A 25,543-nucleotide genomic window follows, 5' to 3' on the forward strand; every position below is an offset into this window, starting at 1 on the left:
AGCCTTGTCCGAGCATCCAGTCTTACTTAGAACCATTTTCCATGGAATTTATTATCAATCTTCTCTTTGGTTAATACTGAACAAAAAGCAGGTCTTAAAAACATCTACACCAATATTTACAGAAAGACTTTTCGAGGCATTAAATTTAAACCCAAATGACTGAATGATCTTTTGATATTATGATCTATATTTTTGTCATCTTCACCATCAAGCATGCATTAGAGAACTAGAGCGAGCATTAACAAACATACACTTTGTGGCATTCATTTCAAATACAGCTTTTCAAACTGCAAACACATACAGTACATTGTTTGGCACACAAGCATGCAATCTGTCTGCTGGCTAATGCTACAGTTGCTATATGTCCTGGGGGGGGTGGAAACAGTAAAGTGTGATAACTTCACTCTCAGAAATGGAGGAAGATGTAAGAAGGAGAGGACGGGGGAGATAGATGACAGACTATTTTCAAATGTAAGGTCTGTGCAGCAAGTGAAATCTGGAAAATTGGAAACAGAGCTTAAATGAAATGTTCTTATTAATTGTAGATTTATTTAATCTGAAACTGGATCTGAACATCATGTCTTAATGAAGGATATATTATATTTAATATTTAATATTATGAAGTCTTGTTTTATTCAACAGTTGTATGAGAATACTTGATAGTTTAGTAGAGGCTGAACTGGTCTGTTTGCAATATTATGGTACAGTTTACAGTAACTGACTGTGTTGGACTAGTGTAGGCAGTCTGTGCAGTTCATTAGCAATGTGCAGATCTAGCTCTTTCCATTTTAGAGCCAAAACAATCCTTTGGCTGTTCTGATCCAATACTCACATGAAATAGACAGCCGATCAACCCTTTTGTCTCAGTATTGGTCATAAATTTTAATTTAAGATGATGATGTGATTTAGTTTGTAAAACTGCACCTTCATTCTGTCTTTATACTGGATAGGGGTGGCAGGCAGATATGATACCTCAGACTACATGCGGTTGGATAAATCTATAAAGACCAGTAAACCTCAGAGTAACACAGGTCAGCTGATCCCAACCTGTAGACAAAGAACAATCTACTGTTGCCATAACAGAATTATTGTGTAACTTATTTCTAAGTGAGTCTTTTCCACCTGCTGCACTGCTACACCAACACTTAAGCTTCCTACAGTGGAAAAATCCAACTTTAAACCCTATTTTTAACCTTTCCATTCAATTTTCCATTACTGCTGCTTTTGGCAATTCTACAGGTTAAGTATGACTGCAGCTTCAGGGCTGCATGGAAGTGTACAAACAGCAGTTGATTGACATGTCTCTCACTGTCCAGTTAGTTTTATACCACCAGTTTTGAGTCATATGATTCTGACTGTTAAAAGCACTTACATCATTGTTGTGTATTTGTTTGACAGACTGTATACTGACAGCTGTATAACATAGCAAAAACATTGTGGAGTGGTCTCTGTTAAGCTGTAAAAACTGTATAAATGCAGCATTAGGTAATAATAACTATACAGTTTTTGCTACACAGAGTTTGGTGGCATCAAAAAGTCTTTTATACAATATGAACCTGATTAGTTGTCTGTTCGGGCAGAACTGAGAGCTGAGACCAACACCTGAACATTGACAGCTCAGCAGTCAAAATGTAATTTGATTGTGGCCCCTGAAAACGATATAAAACAGGATTCACATTAGCAGTCATTAGCATTCACATTTGCAGTGAAGAGCTGAGAAAGATGATTTTCTGTAGTACAAGCACCAGCCAGTCAAATGTTCCAGAACAGGCACTGACCAATCAAATTGTGTATTATGAGAGATTTCAGGAAGTGCAGTTGCAGCTTGCAGTCAACACCAAAATGGAAAAGTTGATCATTTTAGAGTAATCACCCCATTTCATATCATTATACTTAGTCACAGGCAGTTAGCAAAGCTTATGCTACTTGAGGCAATATTAGCCTGCCTGGTTAGTTTTCAAAATGTTACTGATTGCAATGATAATTGAGCCGGCAGAGATAACCCCCAAAAGTTCAGGAATGGCCTAGATCAAGCAATGATCCAACACGTATGTGTGAGTGTTAACTGATTCCATCACATGTGCCAATGTGTCCCTAAAACAGCTCTCAGCAACACTAAATATATGTGCAGAGTGTATTGTTTGACAGCAGGAAGGCAGAGATGGGAAGGGCATAGAGCTTTCCTTTAATTTTCAAAATACAAAATACAACACCCTACGCAGACCAAATGCTACACTCTTGGAATACTCCTGGATCGCTATAGTGCTTCACACTAGCTGGACTTGGAGCTGAGGGTAACAAACCAGGATAGAAAGCTAAAAAAATATTGATAAACAAGATAAGGCTTTATTGAGTTAACTCTTTTTACTGGATTTGCTTTCGTTTAAGAACAGAGAGAAATCCTAGAAATATTATTTAAAGGATCTGCGTGCACGAACCCAAGCACATAAAACCCAAACAAACAGGACAAAAATCCTGTGGGATTATGTATATATGCACAATCTTATGCTTGGAAAAATCATAAAAAAGGGGTTGTGAAAAATACTGAGGTTCATGACATCCTTATTTTCTATTTTCAATACTGTGGTGTCTGGCCCATTTCCCTCTTTGAGTCAGAATGCACACTTTTTGCCACAAAGGACCAGCTGAGAAAACACAGCCAAACCAAGGGAACTCACACAAGCTTTCCTAGTGGGAAGTTGATGAAATGGTTATACAGTAGTGAAACACATCCGCACAAAAGCTTAAACCTATTTCTATATTCCAATTCCTGGAGACAAAACTGATTTGAATGAGGAAGGGACATGTGGGGCGTAAGATGTAGAGCAGGGAATGGAATAATCTAAACTCAGTGACCATACAACCTTTTGAAAATAATAAGGTGACTGGAGTTGTCGGTAGGCAGGCAGGGAGACTGGCAAGATTTTATCACATGAGAATAAAGGCATGTTAATCATAGTCTAGGCACATATGAGCACAACAGTAAGGAAAGACCTTGGAAAAGGTTAATGTGTGGAAACGGATGTAATAATGTGCTGCATTGGAATACTAAAATGGTATGTTCAATATGCAGCAAAGCAATCATTGCACTTTGTCACATGTCATTGTACATAAGGCAATGGTATGCGTAAACTGCTGGCAAAAAAAAAATGATGGAAAAAATGTACACCATCTGCCAAACAGCACGAATTTAACAATAAAAAAATAATTTGTGCGTGGGAAGCTCTGCTGGTTGAGGCTGTCAGTTTCAATCTGACTCAGCCTTTACTGCATGTCATCAGCTCTCCCTCATATTTCCTACATCTCTGTATAGAAAACTAATTTCAAACATAATTTGAATCATCAACAACAACCTACACTTTAGGCAACTAATCCTTAAACACGAATTAAAAACTTTTCAGTTACATACGGAAAACAACAAGATAACTATTTTCATTTCCTACCAATGAGTCATTTATGACCTTGATGATGACAACAGAGAGCCACTGTGGAAGGAAGAAGAGCAAAGTTAGCACAAATTAATCTAAACTTGAGTGATTCTGCTAGGCTTCATTTTGACAGTCCAGCGGGCTACAAGCACCACATCTCTGTTTCAAATGGAAAATCAAAGAGACTGTGTACTCATCAGCAGGCTACAGAGCCCCCGATCTCCCTCATTGTCTCGTGGCATGGATATTTTGGCAGCTGGCCCTTGTACTCATGGTGTCATTGCTTTCCACTAAAAAATGCAGACAAGAATTCAAAGGCCATGTTGAGACGTAGCGACATAACTGAAGCATTCACTTTTCTAGACATGCCGTTTTGCTGACACAGACAAGACCTGAGAGAGTGAAAACACCCAGAAGAGCAGGTGAAAGAAAACATGGAAAAAGTATGTTTTTATCAGCGAAACCTCATCAGCAATTGATCTCATAAACAAACCATTTTTGCCTTTTATGGCATTTCATTATAATAGCCAACTATGTCATCTTTATTTGATCAAGGATGTTAAACACAGCTGTTTGATTCTGTCAGATCAGGAGGGTTTCAGGTTACTTGGTTTCATTTCATACGGGAAAAAAAAGAAGAAGAGAAAAGCCATCCAGTTTTATGATGTCTCAGACAGCTCATAAAATGATCCATCGGAGGGCTGGACTTTCTCTGACACAACCCCCAAAACAACTACTTAAATCCTTCCAAACAAGCAGATATTGACAGGTTGTAACCACTTGGCTGCTCTCACCTGAATCACCTGAATTAAGGGAGCTTGTACAGTTTACCAGACACAGTCCAGAGCCATTGTGCATGAACGAACTTGTTGTTTAATGAATTCCTAAAGTAGTCCATTGCCTAAGCAGTCATATTTAAAATATATCTCTATATATTATATATAAAAGCAAGTCATTTGAGCCATTTGTTGATTTCACCATCAATTCAAATCTTCGCCTCACAACATCAGCATAGCAATTTCCATTTTCTGCGGTGGAAAGGTGTTGTAATAAGCATGTCGCTGGTTCAGAAAAACACTCCTAGCCTTCCAACACAGTACTGTGCAACATCAATCAGGACTGTGGGTACTAATGGAGCTTCAGTGGTCATCGGAGAAGGGCAGCCTACTGATAGATGAGGGAACATGGCACAAACAACCCCATGCACATGCAGAAATACACAAGCACACTCCCATCAGTCTGAATGCAAAGAATAATAATGTCTTATGAGAAGCACTGGCAATCAGCCCACAGCACAGATTCACAAACATGGACAACATAGGAGTAATAAAAATACGAGAAAGAACAAGTAATATCTACTTACAGTTTTATCACACTGAAAACATTACTGGCAATGGCTGGGAGAGAGGCGATTTAATTAGACCCCTATTAATCAAAGTAATTGGTCATTCTGCATCCCAGGAGTGTAACTGGCCAATAGCTGTTAACCTTCTGTCTCTATCACTGCTGTTGTCCCCCAAACTATTAATATACTGTTGGGCCTCATTTCCAAATGACACCAGGGAAGAATTTTCATTGGTTCCCAATAAAGAGTTGATCATTTCCAACTGTTCACGCAAGGCGTATTATTCCTTAAGAGCATGAATTGGTTTCTTAGATAAACACTCACAGTTTGTACTGCTATGTCGTACATTGCAATATTTTTGACCACATTGCTTGTGCTGTACTGCAATGTTATGCAAACTGTTCAGATGGAGCACTGCCAGCTTGGCCTTTTACAAGTACTATAACTGGTAAATTTGGTTTTCATATTGTTGACCAATGTAAGACTTGACATTATTTGCAAATAAATATGGTGTGAATGTTGAAGAAAAGGTACATTGAGGGTATTCTGCATGTGCTCAGTCTGTACATACAGCTGGTGCCCCCCACAGACTAGGACATGACTGGTAGCACTTGACCATCTGTCAGGAAGTAAAGAGCAGATTCAGGTCCAAAAAGCCACCAAGGCCAAAAAGGGTCAGCAGTGATATGGAGTAAAAATGTGGCCAAAGACAGGTCATTACTCTGCTCAGAATAATAAATAACCTTATGCATGGGTTTTTGTGTGTGTGTGTGTGTGTGTTTGTAACAAACCTAAACTACTTGGTAAATAAGGCAAATCCCTCTGAAATTACTATCAAAATCGCAATTATAGCACATTTTGAGCTACTAGTTCTAAAGACAGATCAATGCATTTTGTTGTGCCTGGCCTCTCTGGAGGAATGGGAACTTAACCTTAAACTCCTTAAACAACAATTCTAGAGTCTTTCTGAAGGTCTTTCAAAGTTTTCCTTTGGACATTGGCTGCTTTTTCCACTTATCTTCACTCCTGTCATGTCTTATTTTTAGAGGAATGGTGTTTGTTTGTTACACCTCTTAACACTGACCTATGAATCATTCAAGAATGAAATAGCACTTAACTCAAGGGATGAACTACCTTTTGGTCCTTTCTTATCAGCACGCTGTCACAAAACACATAATTTATTCCAGCTTCTTGTCATATGCTGTGGGAGTGTCTGGTCGGGTGTGCTCCAGGTTCCTGTTGTCCATCCCCTGGGGTGGAGTTGGCCAGCTCATCACCTGCTTCCAATTTCCGGGGCTCCATCTAGAGGGTTTTTAAGCCAGCACTGCCTGCCACTCCTCGCCAGTTCGTCCTGCTACCACCCGTGGTAAACTTGGACTCCTCTGTGCTCGGACTCTGTGTGCCTGGATCGTGGGTTAATGTGTTCTCCATCTCCTGTGTTCTCCAGATTCATCACCCGTCGTACTCATCAGCAGCGCTAGTTCTGTTTCCATCCCGTTCTCCAGTCTGCCTAGAACCCTAGGACCACACACTCACCTTCTCCTCAGCCTGCCCTCCAGCCCGTACTTCAACTTCCCTGGACACCTTGGAACCTGGACCAGCTTCCCCACACTCTCAACCATCCCTGGGACGCTCCCACGGCAACCCCTTCCCCGCCTAATAGCCGATGTTTTCAAGTAAGCACAAGACTCTCCACTAGTACTCACCTCTGCCCTTTAATTGTTTCCCTTCTCCTGTGTTTGCAGAAGTTCCCGCCCGTGTTCTCCTTGTGTTCAACGTCCGTTTCTCTGCCCTCGGGCCTCCCTCAGTTCCTGCGAATGATTTCTGTTAGACCCAGTCTTGTTTAAGTTCCTTTTCCTTTCAATAAATTGTACATAGTTCGAGCAATTGAGTCTGCTCTTGAGTCCACTGCATCCTTGTTTGTGACACTTCTTTTGTTGAATCAGTCTGACAGACAAAATAGCATTTATGTGGCAACAAAGTAATTCCCAAACAGCTATTGCTGAAAACTTGGTATATCTCAGGAAGTACAGTGTGTCCTTAAAAAAATCTGACATTAATGTATTTGGCGATTAGACTCTGATGACCCATAATGGCAGAACAAAATCTTTGAATGTCAAGCTTTGAATGTCCTTCAAGAAACCTGGAAAAATATTCCAGAAGACTACTTATAAAGAAGTTGCAAGAAAGCGTGTCTAAGAGGGTTCAAATGATCTTACCAAATACTGACTTTCAAGCTCATTAGAATTGGTGGTCATGGTTTCAAATAACGACTGTTAGTAGGGACTTCCACATATCTCTGGGTGTATTTGGTATTTTGGTCACAGCAGTAGAAAAGCAGTCCAAAATCTCAGATAGGTGTTTAATAAGTACTTATGCGTTCATACTTATCAGACCATTCAGAGCGGCACAGTGGGCCTCTGATATCTTGAAAGGCACCACCCTGATCCAAATAGAGATGTTTAATCAAAAAATACAGACAATCACAAAGAGCAATTTTGTGTTGATTTGCAGTTACCAAGCAAATGGACAAAAACCACATGCACAGTGGTTGCTACAACTACAAAAAATCTTCTCCTTGTACTCTTCTTTTGGTGTGTGCCACATAGTTTTGGGTCACACAGCGGTAGATGATTGTCATGATCTAGTCATTGTTGTGGCCAGCCTCTCAGAATTGTTATTTTGTGAGTCCCACCCCTGTTTGGATCTTTTCCTCTTCTTGTCTTGATACAAATTCAGCATGTCTATAAATAAAATTACTCAATAAAATTACTGGAAGTTGATTGCATAATGTTAATATTCAGTGCACCTCTGTGGAAGCATCTGCATTTGTTGTTTTCACTCATTTATTCAGGTTTTCAAGTATTTGTAATCACTATGAATATAACAGGTTTTGTAACTTGGCTTAGTCATTTCCGGGCATTTTATTCTTGCGTTTTTAGGACAGCATCAATACAGTACGTACATCTGAATGAATACAACATCATTCAACTCAAAAGATTAAAAATGTGTCATAAGCGATTTAATAATTCAGATAACGTCAATGCTCTTACATTTGTCATCAAGTATCTAAGCTTTTTGTGTCATTTATTCCCTTGCACATCCACATCATCATTCCATTTGTTCGATTACTTTTTTAAATATCAATGCCAGATCGAGAGCTGTTTTATCTTCTGATATAACTGATGCATTATGAGTCAGATATTTAGTACCCAGTGAATAAAGGGCACTAAAACAGCTTAATCAAGTGTTTTTGCTGAGGGCCAAGATTTAAGTCTGTTTGTGTGCCTGGGTGCTCCTCTCCTCCTATGAATTCCTGTTATCTGAACATGGCAGTATCACTTTTTGAATGACGAATTAAAAGGCTTTTGCCTTTTGCCCAAAACAACACAGCCGTCTAGAAAGCTCAGTTGGAACTGATATACAGAGCTCTGCTTTTGATGTCATACACCGATGTGTTTGCTGTGATATTTTTAAATACATTAAACAGAAATTTCACTTATTACTGATGGGAGTGCATCATAAATGGTGCCTTTCAAAATAATTTGTTTTTTTAGTAAAACTGATATTGAATGGTTTGTGTTTTAGGGGTTATTAATCAATTTAAAAGACTTCCAAACTTGCATTTTGGTAGAGACATTGCCATGCTGTTTACTGCAGACAGTGCTATAGGAGAATGTATTTTTGATTGATGTAACAGCTTATTCCTTTGATTTATATTTATTTAAACGTTTAAAAAGTGTTTTTTGGTATTTGGCACTGAAGATGTGACCTGTTTTACCCCAGCAAGCTTGGATTACAAATTTACTACAACAGAGATGATGAAATTGACTTAAAAACTGACAGAGCTAACTGAACAATACATTCTTCGAAACATGTGGTTAAGAGAGCAAATAGAAAATAGCAAAAAATGGCAGTATATTATAGGCACTGTATACAAATTGCAGATGTAGCCAATAAAATGTCATCCACTGGTTTGTGAACATAAACTTTGAAGCTTTTATTAGTAATATATTGACCATATTTGTTATTTTCATTTTTTGTTCTTTTTGACATTTTGTTTGTGTCTCTGGCAACTGCCAGTTAAAACCACAACAGAACAGATATCACAATTATAGACATTCCATACATTTAAAAAATAGACATCTCTTTATCAACAGTGAGTGAGAAACCTGATATCATCTACATATTGGTTTAACATTATACCTTGCACATGTGATCTTACAGTAATAACATCATCACCATACAGAAAGTGGACAGCTGATGCTACAGAGCTTGGTTAACAAAGTGCATTCATATGTTGTGTTGGTCCAATGTCTAAACACAGATATTATAGTTTCACTTGTACAATTAAGAGCACAACAAACGATTGTGTTTGTCAGAAAACAAAATTAAAACTACTTCAAAATGTACCAGCACCATAAAAATTGTGAAGAGTTCAAGTTCAGTGTCTTCATTGTTAAGCCTAGAAGACAAGACTTCAGCTACCTGCACTGGCACCACCTGCCAAAAGCTTTTTTTTTTTTTTTTTACACCATGCCATAAACATGTTTATTCCCACTCTAAAGTTGTACATTTTAATATGGCAGTCTGTGGACACTGAATTACTATTGATGCCAGCCTTGAGCTGTAATTCCAAAAACTAATCTTTCAGCACTTCTGCTCTGGCTTCAGTTTTCAGTCCAGAAGGTTGATGCTTGCTTGGATATGGACGGGTCTAGCAAACGACAGAGACACACAAAAACCTGAACTTGGCTCATCTGACAACTCACTGGCCATCAAATACAAGCAAGAACAGTTTCCTGGCAGATTATTTTGAAGTGGGAATGAGATTTCAACTGATTACTAAAAGCCAAAAACCTTTTAGGGAAACACATAATTATAATTTCTCTGACAGATATTGTAGTATGGAATTCTATTTGTAACATAATGTCAAGAATAATTTCAATATTCACAAAAAATAGATTACTAGCACGTGAAATAGATACCATCATCATTACTCTATTGTAATGGAAGAATAAAAAACGTAAAGGATTGCTTTAAATTCTTCTTTCATTGCAGTTTTCCCCCATCGGCAGTGAATGTGACACAGATTTATTGTTCAGTCCTGCTCTTTGCTTTACATTCCAACAAAAAGAGAAAATGAAATGATTACTTTACATAGCACTATAAATCGTTCTGTGGTGTGACATCTGACATGACTTCAAATGAACATCTGTTGTCTCAAACACATCCCTTATGTCGATGCTAAAAGCAATGTTTTTCTTCTCTTGAGGCACATACCACAGGGAAATAATTATGCGAAGAGGCTGCATGGATGAGAACAATCATCCTTACAATAACACAATCTTTATCTCTAATTGAGACCCAAGTGGACAATGACAGAATAAGCCAATGAGACTAAGCATGGTAACGACCTAAAGGGGAACACGGTATCCAATCCATTCTTCACCTTATGACCTTATAATTTACACGACAAATAAAAATAACACAAAATGAGGCGAAAATTACCAGTTACCAAGAACTTGCAAAGTGCAAACACCGTGACATTGCAAACAAGTGCATATGTGGGAGAGTAACAGTTAAAATCACAAGTGTTACACAGACTTTAGCTCAAGATTCAACTCGAGGCACTTTAGATGTTTATATTCACTCAGTAACATTATAGCATGCCATCAACTCAAACAGAGCTCATACTCACCTCACTAGCCCTTAAGCAAAATTCTGGTAATGGGCCCTTCTGTCTGAGCCTCAAGCCATGTAAACCATTTGCCATTACCACCCAGTCACACCTGACACTCTAGGCTCTCAGTACAGTCCTGCCTCCTTTATTTTGCTTTGTGTGCCAGTCGAGGAATAAGAGAATATTCAGAACAAGAGATATACGCACGAGGCGGATGCTTAACCCTTTAATTGTTTGCTAGGCATCACCTCAGCTAATATGAGTCACTAAACTGGATTGTGCTTTTTGGTTTAATGCAACCATCTGCCAACCTTTATAGGAGATATGTGTTTATGTTTTAGGTGAGTGAAATTCTAGGATTTAACTGAAATGTTATTTACTCTTTGTAAGACGCGCCCTTGGCCAGGGATACAGCTTATTAACCAAATTTGGTATTTAACCAGGAACTTGGGTTTCACTGACTGCACCCATTCTACTCACAAGTAGAGGCTTCAAACCACCAATCACTGCATTCATTATTTTTGTGCAGTGTAATAATAAGGTCATTGTGAAAGATGAGACATGTTTTGTGCTTTAAGTACTTCTCACATTTCTGTCAGCACTTTTGCCAACATTCCTCTCTAAACATTTTTTTTTTAATTTTTGTTATTATCCTTTTTTTTCAGCTGGCATAACATTTCATTTACTGTGACGACTAATAGTATATAATTTCAGGGCTGTCGTTTGGAGTGGAGGTTAAGGTAAATTTGAAATATGTAACTATTAACAATAAGTTTTACTTCTATTTGTTTAAAAACATCTTATCAGTGGTTTAGTGTTCTTATTTTAATCATACTGACATACAAGGTATATATATATATATATATATATATATATATATATATATATATATATATATATGTAGCCAGTTTCCATCATATATATCATATTTTCTGTGTAAATTCTCTGTGGTGCGTTTTTCCACTCTTTAATTTTATATCAAAAACTATCACCAGCAAGACAAATCTCATCTCATCTGGTGCAGTTAAGTAATGATAGTATAGCCGCAATTGCCAGGAGAATGCTAATCCCTTCTCCTTTCTGTTTCATAACCCGAATAACGGATTTCATTGCCCTCATAACTATAGAGGGAGGCTTAGCTCATTATTGGCCATAATCCAGTCTGAGAGTTCTCCCAATTGGCGGCGCAATGACAAATCAGTATTGTCCTTGGTATAGAGAAGGTGGAGATGTTAACAAAATCATTGCAATGGAGAGAAAAAACAATTTCTGGCTGTAAGGTAACACTGGACAGGACTACAGGGTACAAGGCTGTAGTGGAGTGTTCCTGTTTAAGTCCCTGTTTAATTTTGCTTGATCACCACTGCTTTATCTAAAATATTCATTAAGTCAAGAGGTAAAGCTCTAAGATTTAAATATTATTAATGCACCTTGATCTCACTGTTTCACCAAAAGTTATCATTAGATCTTATCTCTACAAATATACCATGCATTAAATGACATTAAAAGACACATTACGGCAAGAATTCACTGGATACAGTTGTACATATCATAAAACTGTGGTGATTAACTGTTTCATGTAGTGTTACATGCAGAAATTCAATTTTTCCACAAGATAGTCTCTGCAATCGAACTCCTGTCAAGATCTCATACTGAGTACAGAGGTGATGACTTTAAAGGCCATAGCATATGAGTTACATCATTTTTATACCCATCAATTATGGTGGCATTGCCATCCTGTAAGAGACCACTTTAAGTAGGATAGAGATGTTTCATTATGCAATGATCACTTAGAATAACTTTGGAATTACTCTTCCCTTTAAAGAAAAGGCTGGACTCCAATCATCAAATGCCCCACCGCAGCATAACAGAAACACCTGATTCCCACAATGATTGTTAGTTTTTTCCCTTTTCACCTGCTTATATAAATTAGATTATGTAAACTATAAAAACCATTCATCACAAACAGCAGTTACCACCATAGTCTCACAGCTGAGTTTGACAGTCTTCATTTGGAAAAACATGTTTAGTAAACAGATTTTTTTTAAAACACACACAAATATAGCATTTGCCATTGTGTGGTTTCAATTAAAAGATGCTAGACAGACTGTGGAGTGTGCCCATCAACAACAGCATCCACTCTTCACAACTGCCAAATGTCTAAATAACCACCCACTTCTGATATTTACAAAAATTGCTTCTTTTTTTTTTAATGTTCCTGAATATAATTTTAACACTCCTTTCATGCATTTCTGGAACTAAATCATTGAATTAAACTCTTCAGTCAAACGTCTGCTATTGTGCGACTGAAGTTCATTTTTATTCTGCGGGAATTCAGTTTCAGCCTTTTTGTTTTTTATAGTATTTACTTGCTAATAGGTGATTTAATTGCTCTAAACACTCGGTATCTTTCAGAAACACATTTCACTACTGCCCAGCACCCACATCCTTGAACAATGACAAGCTTTCAGAGAGGACAGAATTAAAATTCAAAGGCAAGGCGGTTCATTTTAGTTCCAGGAACCCCTGTGCAAAAACACTTGACTGATTTTAATCACATTCTTATTTATTTCAGCTTAGAGCTTGACATGACTTTTTAAAACCCAGTGTTGATTTTCACTTTATTTTCACAGTGTAACAGCACCATCTAGCAGGTTTCTTTAGGAATTAGTGTTGCTCACTGAAGCTATTAGACATGCTCAATCTAAAAGCCTTGCCTTTACGGCACTGCTGGAATAGTAAACATTTATTTGCAGAATAGGCTTTTACTAAGAGTACTTTATCTCCCTGTCTGCTGTGCAATCACATTGACTCAGGATTACTGTCTACATGTGTCTCCACCGCTCGACTATAAGGCTGCGAAAACAGAAGGAATGACTCATGGAATATGATTGGCGTTTGGCAAATACCACAAAATCTCTGTCTGAGAGTCGCCGCATTACTCTTCCCATAAACAGAAATTAGATTATAAACAGAATTTGCATTAAAAAGGTTTGCATTTTCTGAGGAAAATTACCTTACTCATCAGATACAATGCAGTGGCACGGTCTGTGTTTGTTTGAATTTAAAACAAGCACATTATTACACAAAAAATGAGCCCTTTAACTTATACGAACAGAACTGCCACAAAGCAATTATGAAGCATTTGTTGAGAATAAAAGATTTGATATGATAAAGTTCTCGTCCTCCTGAAACCCATTGTTTTAAAAATTGTGCTTAGCTCATCTGGTACAATGAGACTATTCAAACAGAAGCTGCAGGTGTGAACCTCAGTAGTAACAGAAACAATAAACACTATTTCTGCGCTTCACCTCATTATATATACTCAAGTGCATTAAAATGCAAATGCATGCTTAAGCTGCTTTAACAAACACAAAGCCTGCACAGTGCCCTTATTACTTTGTGACTGTGGGATCTTTTCTTTCACGTCACATTAATGAACCCATTTATATTAGTGACAAATACGATCATCCTTCTCTCCTTCTTCTTACCTCTTTATTAACTCCATTTGCAGCTGGTGTTTAGTGTACTGGTGTGTGTGTGTGTGTGTGTGTGTGTGTGTGTGTGTGTGTGTGTGTGTGCGTGTGTGTGTGTGTGTGTGTCATTAAAAATGTATAACATCTCTCCAAACAGTGTCCTGACAAGCCACTCATGCTCATTGGATATCAGTCATTAAAATTTAGCGGAAAGGCAAAGCATGGCCTAGGCAGCTATCAGGTTACTCATTCAGGCTACGGATGAATTTTTCAAAGTCCTCTTACCTCTACAGGCACCGCTGCTGATGTCTCAAGGCTGTGCGCTCTGACATTGCCGTTGTGCGTTTCTGCCGTTATTGTAGCCGGGGCGTGACAAAAGCCAAATCAACAATAACAACATGACTCTCAGGGTGACTATACTGATTCATTTAGTACTGCTCTTTGACAAGGCTGATTCTAAAAAAGGTGAGTTGCCATTCTTTATCTTGATGGAGCAATGCTTAAATTTCATGGGAGTGCTTTATCTTGCAGGTACTGTATATAGAGAGAATGGTGGGATCCAATTGTTCAATGTCAGCTTGTAATACACTTTCACGGTGAACCATGACTTCTTTCTCTGAACTGAAATGAAATGTTTTTTCTGTTTTGTTTTGTTTATTTTTTGTCATTATAAGGAGTCAAATGTGGAGGAATCCTCTCTGCTCCATCTGGCAATTTCTCCAGCCCAAACTTCCCAGGCCTATACCCCTACAACACACACTGTTCCTGGTTAATTGTGGTAGCAGAGGGCTCCTCTGTCCTCCTCACTTTCCACTACTTTGAGCTGGAGTACCATGCAAGCTGTGCTTATGATTACATTAAAATATACAATGGCATATCTGAGGATGAAGGGAACCTCCTCGGGACATTTTGTGGTGACATCTCTCCACCTCAATTCACCTCTTCTTGGAATGTCATGTCCATCATCTTCCATTCAGACCGCCATGTGGCCTACAGGGGCTTCACTGTTGGCTACAGAAAAGGTAGGTTGTTACACTTAATGCAATGTGACAGGGATAGTTGGCCAAAACTTGAGTTGATTTTGTCCGGCCATGTTTAGACAGTTTAAGTCGTGTCCTGTAAGTGAAATTTCTTGGTTTTGACCTCACTTAAATATTGTATATTATATTCAATTAGAGCTCATACGGCTGCTAGTGGCTGCGTGGGTGAGGCAAATTTCACAAAACCATAATGCTCACAATGAACATATTATCGTGTTTACGATTTAGTTACTGTTTTATTTTCTAAAAGTTGCAGAACTATTAGCATGACAATAAATGTCTGAATTGTTGCCTAAACTTTGGACTAACAGTTAGCTATAAAAATGCAGCACACTGAATAGAAAGTGTGCATGTGGTTTCCAATGCAAATCTAAATCTGCATTTTTTCTTCTCTAGATATGTGTGGTGGAGTCCTGACTGGACTATCTGGAGTAATCTCTAGCCCAGGCTACCCCCAGGAGTATAGCAACAATGCCGACTGCTCTTGGGCCATCCATGTGTCTAACACAAGTGTGGTCACCTTGGTGTTTTTGGACTTCCAGCTGGAAAACAATGAAGGATGTAACTTTGACTTTGTAGCCCTGTTTGACGGCCCAACAGTCACCCACCGGCATCTGGGTAAATACTGTGGGACAGATAAACCCCCCAACATCATCACTACTTCCAACCAACTTCTCGTAGTCTTCAAGTCTGACTTCAACATTGGGGGACGTGGGTTCAAGGCCTACTATTATTCAGGTAGGTGAATTTGATTTCGGCTTTCTCACATCAATATGCAAAGTGCTTTTGTATTTTTTCTCCTTGAGTGTTCATGTTTTTGGTGTAAATGCAGAAACCTAAAGGTTTTTTTTTTTTTTCAATTATCAACAATTTGACATTCGACCTAAAGCAAATTATGTTTAAAAACTTCTGTTCACTCACAGAACAGAAAATCTATCTTGAAACCCACAAAAAATCTATTTCAAAAAGCTAAAGATCAACAGGGAACATTTTGTGAGAATGTTGGATTTTAAAAAATAGAGAACAATGGATTTTATTATTGGCTAAAGGTATTGCAGCTCGACTGAAACAAGCCACAGGAGATATCCAGAGCATGAAACAATATACCCTAACAATCTGATCAAATAGAAGCATTTTAGTTGCAAAGAAAAAATCCTCTTTCATAGAAACTGGGTAAACACCACCATCATAAACACAAATGTAAAGGTCCTTGACTGGTCTAGGGACACTCGAGTTCAGTCGAAACTGCAGAGTAACTTTTAGAAAGCTGCTCACAGACTGTGCCCATTTGACCTTGTTGAGCATAAGCCAGCTGGCAAAAAGGATAAAAAAAACAAACAAACTTGAAGAGACACCTGTATAAATGCCATATATAACCCCCAGTCCATCACAGATCTAACACAGAGAGGCAGACAACCACACACTCTAATAGTCACACACGCAGCCAACTTACAATCACTGATTAAATCAGTCATATAAACATGTCTTTGGTCTGTGGGAGTTAAACAGAACATCTGGAGGAGGCTCTGGTAATGTCATTTGCCCATTTAAAATTTATTTGCCAGACACAGTGACCAGGATCTTAAACATAAACTTTTAGTCCGAGACTTACATGAGGCTGCATGGAGAGGATGAAGTACAAAAAAAGCCAATCATAAAATGAACGCAGTGCAGCAAGCTAACATCTGCAATCCAAATGACTATCTGATTGGCTGTACTTTAATAGGTGAGTGCCAGCAGGTGCTGTCTCATGTGAGTGGCAACTTTAGCAGCCCAAATTTCCCCAACATCTACCCAAACAACATTAACTGCCACTGGAGCATCACTCTAGCCGCAGGCTACCGCATCAAACTCTTCTTCCCCTTAATGGACTTGGAGGACCGCAACAGTTTATCAGATGAGTGCGACTATGACTCTGTCGCAGTTTATGATGGGAATAGCCAGACGGACGCTCTGATGGGACGCTGGTGTGGCAGGGAGCATCCTTCTTCTCTCGTCTCTAAGGGCAACAAGTTGCTGGTCGTGCTCAGCACAGACAGAAATGAAGCACACAGAGGATTCACCGCTTCTTATCAGGGAGGTAAATATTCCTTGTACAGGCGTATGATTAACTTCTAAAATATCTTTTTGTTAACTTTTTTCCATATCATTCTCATGCTGCTCTTAAAAAGTGTGATTTTTTTTCCTCAATCCAAGTGGTGCCTGTAAACGTTAGCTGCACAAGATCAGAATTCACCATTGTGATACCCCAGCAGTCCTTACCTCAGCTGGACCGTGAGAGCATCTACTTAGGAAACCCGACCTGTACAGCGCAGTTAACGACCACTTCATACAAGATAGTGGCTCAGTTTGTCGACTGTGGTACTGCCAGCCAGGTGACTAACATGTTCTCATTTACTGGCACACTATAATAGGCAGCAATTTGCCCTATTTAAACTGCTAAACATTTGTTGCAGACACTTGCGACTTGCTTCTATTAATACTGTATCTAATGATCCCTTACAGAAACATCGGAACATCACCATGCTTGTAAACAAACTCTACATTGATTTCTCTGATGGGAAGCAGGAAAATGTACAAGAATATAAATTGCAGTGTGATGCCCTGCGGAAAATAGCATCAGTGTCCATCATTTCTGCAGAGGAGCGTCGTCTGGAGGAGCAGGCCCAGCAAACTGACAATGGTAGCAGTGGCAGTGAAGGGGATCCAGAAGCTGAGCCTCATGATTTGAGCGATGTTGTCTTTATTAGCATTTGTGTTCTGGCTGTTATTCTCATGGTTATAGCTATTGTTTGGCTAGTGCTTCTTTAGCTAGCTATATATATATATATATATATATATATATATATATATATATATATATATATATATATATATATATATATATATATATATATATATATATATATATATATATATATATATATATATATATATATACATACATACACATATATATATACATATATACATATATACACACACACACACACACACACACACATATGTGATTATATTAGCTCTTCTTCATCAAAGACAGGACTCCAGCGCTTAAGTTGTCATGCTTTAAATCATGTTTCGTATAAAAATGTTCATTTATAAGACAAAAAAACAATGCACCTGTTGAAAAAAAAATGCCTACATTATTACATTACAAAAAGGAATAGCATTAATATCATCACCTCCAGTATTCTTTACAATGATTCATGTGCAGTTGCAAAAAGTGCAAGGCTACTGATGTGCCACAAAAAGATTTTTTTTAACTTCTTTACAGAAAATCAAGAAAACAATAAAAATAAAATGTAAAAAAAATGTGTGCATAAAATCCTTCTCCAATTGTATTAAAACTATTTTCCATATACAGCTGGCTCTACATAGTTTATTATTCTGTTATTTTTTGTATTTAGAGACCAGCTTGTTGACTGCTATTGTGCTGTTCTTCACCTGAGTTCTGACCTCAGGGTTGTGTTTGAAGGCAAACACAAGTGCTCTAACAGTCCGTCTGTATGAAGTGCTGACCAGTCGGGAGCTCTGGTGAAACACTTCCCTCTCGATGTTGTCTATAAGACCAGAATCTTCCTGTAGGTGAAAGATGAACAGAAATATTCCAGGTATGAGTCAGACAGAGAACAAGTAGCTGTAAGATGAACAAGCATTCAGATACTTCTTATAAAGAACATGCCAGTGCTAGGAATGGAATATTTAAAATTAATAAATGTGCATAAGTTAAAATACACTCATAAACAGCGATCAATAAATCATATATGCTGATTTTCAGGCTTACATTCAACATGTAACATGATAAGGAAGGAAACGGGAAGAAATGAAAATAATTTTTAAAAAAAAATCTTTCTAAAGCCATGTTTCACGATTGCCCTGAGATTCTCCATCTTACCTTGACCTCTAGTGCTTCAGACATGAGCCTTCTAGCGTTGCTCCTGAGTCCTTCAGACTGTTTGTCCGAGCGCACTTCAATGGATGGCTTATTGGAATTCTCCTCGATGAACATCCTCCAGTCCGTGTAAACCTTTGCTGCCATTGAACTTACTTCGGGATCCAGATGCTTTCGCATTTTGTTGACAGTGTGACCTTAGCAGAGAGATGTTTTGATTACGTATGTGAATATTGTGAATTTGACTGGCCTGGCATTTATGAGGAGAACACTGTTTTAATGAGTGGTTTGCTCTTCAGAGTTATAATTCTCATGTAATAAGAGAGTAAAAGCAAACTCAGCTCACACGTACATGTAAGCTGTTATTCGTGTTATAAAGGTTGGTTGTGCAATCTTTGAACTAAAATGGAAACTTAAATGACTTTCTAACGACAGCCCATCTGTATAAAGAGTTATTAAAAAATTGTGTTTACCTATTTTCGTGGACTTGAGCACCTCCTTGGAAGGGACCTTCTTACTCAGCTCTTTCAGGGCAGTCAGCAGGTTGTCTTTGCTCTGTTCTGGCAGCTCCAGCATTGACTTGTAACGCATGATGTCCTCAATAACAACCACTCGCTTTACGAAACACAAAAGGCAAGCAATTACTACATAAATGCGTTAACACACAATACATGCATGCCTAATGTCTTACCCGTAGAGATTCAATTGTAGTCTGTTTGTACACCTTTTCGTCTGTCTTCGATTTTTTAGGTGCGTCTCCCTTAGGAAGCCGCACTACAAACTTGTCCATGTTCAAAGGCAAGCCAGGAAGCTCCTTTGTAGAAAGAATGAGATTGACAAATTTTAATACAACAGTTTGACTAAAAAGAAGCCGATTTCCTACGTGGTTCAGCTAACAGCTACTTTCAGCCTTTCGGGTAACGTTGTCTAACTCAAGCCAAATTTAACTGAATAAATGCTTTGCCAGTGTTAATTATGTAATTCCGCTATAGTCTACTAAAGGATAGCTCCATATTATCGCTACAACTGCGATAAATAATCTCTTTGATAGAGCTAACAGTAGCTGGATGGCTATGGTAAATAATGGCAGTGGCAATGTTGCCTTTATGTACACTCGGAAACAATGAATCTCTTCAGCAGATTAGAAAGATGTGGAAGCCCTCATGTACAAAATTTCAGTAAATAAATGACCAACGTTTTATATAATATGAATATTAATTTTAAAGTAATATAATACTATTATTATATTAGTATCATCGCTGGTATTCTCAGTAAAATGTCTTTTGAATAATTTGGCCTTATCTTCCTCTCTGACTTTTCGGATATCAGTCTTTTTTTTATTTATTATTTTTGCTTCGGAAAACAATACAAATGAACATATTGATTTTTCCACTATTTATTGTTTGATTATTGTTACTGTTAGGATTTTAGGGTTTTTTTAGTCAAAATATTATTGTTGAGTATTTGTGGATATAGTTTACAAAGAAAAAAAGAAGACGGGAAACACAAACTGTTTACAATGAATACAAAACAGAACTTCTCATGTTGGAACATTGTTTTCCAAACAAGATTTTAGGGTTTTTAAACTTAGCAAACCTTAAATTTAACAAACTCTGAAAAAAGTCTCGCGCGAGATAAAGTTCCCGCGAGAACACAACCCGATAAGGAGAACGAGGAAGAGGATCGTGTTATTTGTTTAGGTTTTGGCAGGCGAAATGGGGTCTCTTTCCTCAATTGTCTGCACTTTGGGACTCGCCGTCCTGTTCGCAGGCACCTTAGTATCTTCAGATGTATTTGACAGCGTCTTGGGAAACACTGCGTCCTGCCATAAATCATGTGAAATGACATACAGTTTGCATACCTATCCTCGGGTAAGTTGTCATATTGAAAAGGAAAGCGACTGCTCCTACCATTAGCTAGCTTTTGCGTTTGATAAGTGGACAAGCGTGTGTTTTTTCCTTTTTTGCAATGCATTTTCTTTTTTTGTTTGTGAAGGACAAGTTTTGAAAGTGCGTCATCTTTCATCTGGATATCCTTGTTTGTCGAGTCATTCAACTGGTCCTCCCGTTTGTTTTTTATTGTACAGGAGGAAGAACTATATGCCTGTCAGAGAGGCTGCCGCCTGTTCTCCATTTGTCAGTTTGTCCGTGACAGCGAAGATTTAAATCAGACCAAATCCGAGTGCGAATCAAGTAAGCTATGCACTGACCCAGTTAATTCACAGCTGTGCTGTCGAAGAGGTTTGCTAACTAATTACGTGCTATGCTCGTAACAATAAAGTATTTCTTACAATCTGCTTCCGTTTTAATACATCCAGTTCCATGGTGTAAGCTTGCTCTAGAGACTCTTTGTTCTGTATCCACAATCCAGTTTGATCTGTTAGCTCTATCATCTATTATCGCTCACCTCTTTCAAACTTCTGCAGCCTGTCACGAAGCCTACACCCAGTCTGATGAGCAGTACGCATGCAACCTGGGCTGTCAGAATCAGCTCCCCTTCGCTGAGCAGCGAAATAAGCAGGTATGACTGTGTATAACGCATTCACGCAGTGGCTTCCACAGAACCATCTGCAGTATTAGTAGTTTTTTTTTCATAGTTAATTCAGATTCAGTAAATACATTTAACTAAAGTTTAAATGCAGAGACTTGAAATTGCTTTTGCAACTTTACTGTAGGGATGGCTTTGGTACTGGAGCATGCAGCTTTCATTTAGGTCAGCTGTTTGATCTCTCTTGATTCTGTATTTGTTGCACTTCAGCTCCCAACAAATAATCCTTTGTTCAATATGTTTGTTTGTTTGTTTGTTTGTTTGTTTGTTTGTTTTTTTCCCCCAGTTGGAGAGCATGATGCCTAAGATTCACCTTCTGTACCCATTGACTTTGGTCCGAGGTTTCTGGGATGATGTAATGAGTCAGGCCCACAGCTTCATCACTTCCACATGGACTTTTTACCTCCAGGCTGATGATGGCAAAGTCATCATTTGCCAGGTAAGTAAAAGAAAACCAACCCCCTAATCTACCAGATGCAAAACAACGCACTTCACCCTGGTAATGTGCAAATGTAATGGAGCAAAATGACTAGGAAAAATAAATAAATAAAAATCTGCCCTATATTTAACAGGCTGTACCTGAAATCAAGTTCTTCTCCCAGTTTGAACTGGAAAAATATGTTAAAGAGGAACCTCAGAAGAGCTGTAAGAGTTTCATTCATCCTCTTAAAAAATAAATAAAGTAATTAGTTAAGGACAAAAGTAGTTTTGATCTCAAAGAATGTGTTAGGTTAAGGCAGACATCACTGAATATCTTTCTGAGTTTGGTTTCTTGTTTTCAAGTTCCTGGACTGAGCAGCCCTGTATTTAAGGACTACGAACGCACTTTAATCCAGGAGAGGGACAGAGACATGACTGGGGACCACACCTATAATGACGAATACAATCTTTTCAGCTCTCTCTCAAGGTTGGTTAGCACATTTCTGTCTACATTGTCCAAGAGGTGCTGTTACTTAACTTGAACAGGATATTAATGGTATTGAGGGTCTTGCCTTTGTGCAGCTACATAACCTTGATACTTATCCTTTTCTCCTCAGGAATCCTTGGCTACCGGGGTGGATCCTTACCACAACTCTGGTCCTGTCTGTTTTTGTCCTGATCTGGATCTGCTGTGCCACTGTGGCAACTGCTGTGGATCAGTATGTACCTGCTGAGGTATGATATCTGTTCTTGTTTGTTTAAGTGGTTTACAGCAGTTTGTTTAGCACACAAGCTTAATCTGGGCATATCTGCTATGTGTGAATTCAGTTGCTGTAGTTCTGTTTTTATACTCCGTATAAATAATTTTTAAATGGATAATTGCTTATTGTGCTGTTGCAAAGTTAAATAAGAAACTTGGTTCCACTTTCCCATCTGCATAGTAATTATGAAGCTACAGCTACGAGGTGACTAGCATATCTTGGCACAAAGGCTGGAAATGCCAGTCTTGTCCAAAATCACCCTACCAGTATTTCTAAAACGAGGATTCTCAAATTATGCCCTTTCCAGAGCCCTCTACAGAGTAATTGCACAAATCTACATGTCATTCATATGTAATAAATCCCATTATAATGTGGCAGCACAGAATGATACCAAAGGACTATTTCTTTGTTTCCAACTCTTCTTTATGCTATATATGTGTGCCAGTCCTTTGTGGAGTCTTCAAGGAGCTACGTGGACCTTTATCCTCATGTTATAGCAGTGTACTGTCACCAGGGGTCAGCATCAAAATATTTTGTCTCCAACGACAGCTGGTGGCAGAGCTGCAGAGAACACAGAAATCATAACAGACAAATGGCTTCTTTACAGTGAAGAGAAACACTGTTTAAAAACAAGAAAATATGATATCCACTTCTGCTTAATTCAGTTTCTTATGCATACTTTTTCATACAGTGTATATACACTTCTTCCATTTTGTGCCAAATGCCACTGTTGCTCCCTTCAAGCAGACGTTTCAGCCAGTCAGTATTCTGCCTGCGCGTACCATCATTGTGTGTTTTAGAGAAGTGCATGCAAGCATGTCTGCATTGGTCGCATACTCAAAATGCTTCACTCTGTATCACCAAAGACTGGTCTCAAGAAATGTAATAGCCACCTTGCTAGACTAACACAGGCAAAAAAGTGACTGAATGAACGGAATACCAGCAAAAATACCAGACAAAGGGCACCTTACAAATAGCGGGTGGGCTTGGTGTGTGCATTTGGGCTGAAGTTATTTCCTGTACAGTCATTTTGACACTTCTGGTTTATATATAGACCAAACAAGATGGAAGCTGTAAGCTTTAGAGATCGTGGCTGGCAAAAATGTTTTTTAAAGAATTCCTTGAATAATGAGGTTTGTGTTGACAGAAAAAAAATCAATCGTCAAAACAATGTTTAAAAAAAGCTTTTCCTTTTTTTTTTCTTTCAGAAATTAAGCATCTATGGAGACAGTGAATACATTAAAGAACAGAAACTGATTCCATATCCAGCATCCTCCCTGCTGATCATCACCTCCAACGGATCAGAGGAGGAGGCTGGACCACTCCCTTCCAAAGTGAACCTAGGGCAGTCTAACATCTAGAACCCAAAGGTGTACAACAGAGGGGATATTCTCTTTTATGTATAATCTCAAGTTGATTTTTATCCTTTGGCTTAAGACTTTCAGAGTCTCACTACTTGCAGAACTTTTTTTCCACCCCTATTATTATTATTATTTTTTCGTTCTCTTTTTGCCTCCTGTCAATTGTGGCTTTTAAAGTTGGAGTGATAGTTTTTCTGTATATTGGCATAATTGAGGCATTATAGCACAGTGACAGCAGTACAAGTCAACTAGGTTTTGGGGGGTTTATTGCAATTTTGGTGTGCATTAGCTCTCTATTGGTGTGCTTACTTTATTGAATGTTTAAATTAACTCTTTGTGACTTGAAGTGATGCAAGTTTCTTCCAAACCGTTAACTTTTGATAAAATAGGTTGTGGTGGTACTGCAGACTTACCCTGTTTGCTTTTATGTTTCTACTGGGGTGATAACCTAACGATATTGAATTTTACAGCAAAATTCTCTGCTCTTTATATAAATTGATAGTGATGGTACAAACAGTAAGTCCTTCCTGCTTAACTGTTGTCTCTTCTTATCATAAGTCAAATTAAATACAGAGTGAATCTAATGTCTGTTTTTTGTTTTTGAAGTTTAAAATGCCAACGTATGACTCCTATTGCAATAGATAATAGTTTGCAAAAGGAGTCGTAGAACTCTTGCTCAATGCCTTCACATAACCACACAGGTAGATTTTACTTTTTATTATACCACAGTAGATTACGTTTAACTGCAGTGGTCTAATTTGCATCTCTGACAGTACATTGTAGCGGGCACAATGTTGCCTTTTTATGTAGTGCAAGACATGCAAAACTTTCTTTTGATCGCGTATTGCTACACCTCACTGTTTTCCAGAATAGCTCTATAAAAACTCTTTGAGGCAAAACTGAGAGTAGCTAACACTTCCTGTGTTAGTGTTTATCTTCAATCTCTGCTATGAGGTTAAAAATTGTATGATGGGCCGCATGTAAAGTAATGAGCCTTCACACAGCTTTACAACTGCAGAGGGAAAAAAAACAGATACCAAGTTTATTTGAACATTTGCTTGTATGACTACTTTACCATTGGCCTCCCAAAGACCTGTCAATAAAATGTCCTAGAAGACATCTCAAGAGACAATTACGTGGTGAATATAAGGGGAAAAATCATGACCAAATTTATCTGCTGCTCCCTCTCTGTGGAACATGTACCATTTTTCTACATTGAAAAACGACCGTGCCTCCAGGTTTTCTGTGTGATAACTTGATTTTAGGGGGGAACTGCACAGACTTGACACATCAAAGTCTGTTTACACGTCTGGGGCAGTACTTCTGCAGTTACGTGAAAAAAGTTGGACAAAACCTTTTGTGGCATTAGAGAGATGTGTGCAACATCAATATAAATCGCCTGAAGTGATTTAAGTTGAAGCAGCACTAGTCGGGCATGGACTTCCAAGTTTGAAAATGAAAGAAGAATCTAGGGTTGCTTAATTTGAAAAAAGTGGGTTTCCCAGACCGGTGAAGCCTTCTCATCATCTCTGCTTAAAGCCTGAAGTCATCACCCCCTACTGCCGTAACAAACCGGAACCTTTGAGTTGA

The 25,543-nt window shown here is 38.3% G+C and overlaps 3 protein-coding genes across 3 annotated transcripts; 2 read left to right on the top strand and 1 right to left on the bottom strand.

Moving 5' to 3' along the window:
* The first annotated feature begins 14,040 nt into the window (after positions 1 to 14,040).
* On the top strand, positions 14,041 to 17,783 carry cdcp2 (CUB domain containing protein 2). The gene is made up of 6 exons (XM_084912965.1): positions 14,041 to 14,397; positions 14,607 to 14,954; positions 15,369 to 15,710; positions 16,699 to 17,052; positions 17,169 to 17,347; positions 17,478 to 17,783. The coding sequence occupies exons 1-6, from the start codon at positions 14,331 to 14,333 to the stop codon at positions 17,781 to 17,783; spliced, it is 1,596 nt and encodes a 531-aa protein (XP_084769091.1). The 5' UTR covers positions 14,041 to 14,330.
* A 240-nt stretch (positions 17,784 to 18,023) lies between these two features.
* tceanc2 (transcription elongation factor A (SII) N-terminal and central domain containing 2) lies at positions 18,024 to 19,980 on the bottom strand. The gene is made up of 4 exons (XM_084911509.1): positions 19,556 to 19,980; positions 19,338 to 19,479; positions 18,868 to 19,061; positions 18,024 to 18,551 (listed from the first exon to the last, which is right to left on the bottom strand). The coding sequence occupies exons 1-4, from the start codon at positions 19,652 to 19,654 to the stop codon at positions 18,363 to 18,365; spliced, it is 624 nt and encodes a 207-aa protein (XP_084767635.1). The 5' UTR covers positions 19,655 to 19,980; the 3' UTR covers positions 18,024 to 18,362.
* Positions 19,981 to 20,504: 524 nt separating this feature from the next.
* On the top strand, positions 20,505 to 24,537 carry tmem59 (transmembrane protein 59). The gene is made up of 8 exons (XM_084911504.1): positions 20,505 to 20,735; positions 20,951 to 21,056; positions 21,290 to 21,384; positions 21,698 to 21,850; positions 21,984 to 22,056; positions 22,195 to 22,318; positions 22,449 to 22,566; positions 23,801 to 24,537. Exons 1-8 carry the CDS (start codon positions 20,580 to 20,582, stop codon positions 23,951 to 23,953), a joined length of 978 nt encoding a protein of 325 aa, XP_084767630.1. The 5' UTR covers positions 20,505 to 20,579; the 3' UTR covers positions 23,954 to 24,537.
* The last annotated feature ends 1,006 nt before the right edge of the window (positions 24,538 to 25,543 follow it).

This window comes from Perissodus microlepis, chromosome 18 (assembly GCF_051167445.1).
Source record: "Perissodus microlepis isolate ML-2025 ecotype Zambia chromosome 18, ASM5116744v1, whole genome shotgun sequence".
In the NCBI taxonomy this organism is placed as follows: domain Eukaryota; kingdom Metazoa; phylum Chordata; class Actinopteri; order Cichliformes; family Cichlidae; genus Perissodus; species Perissodus microlepis.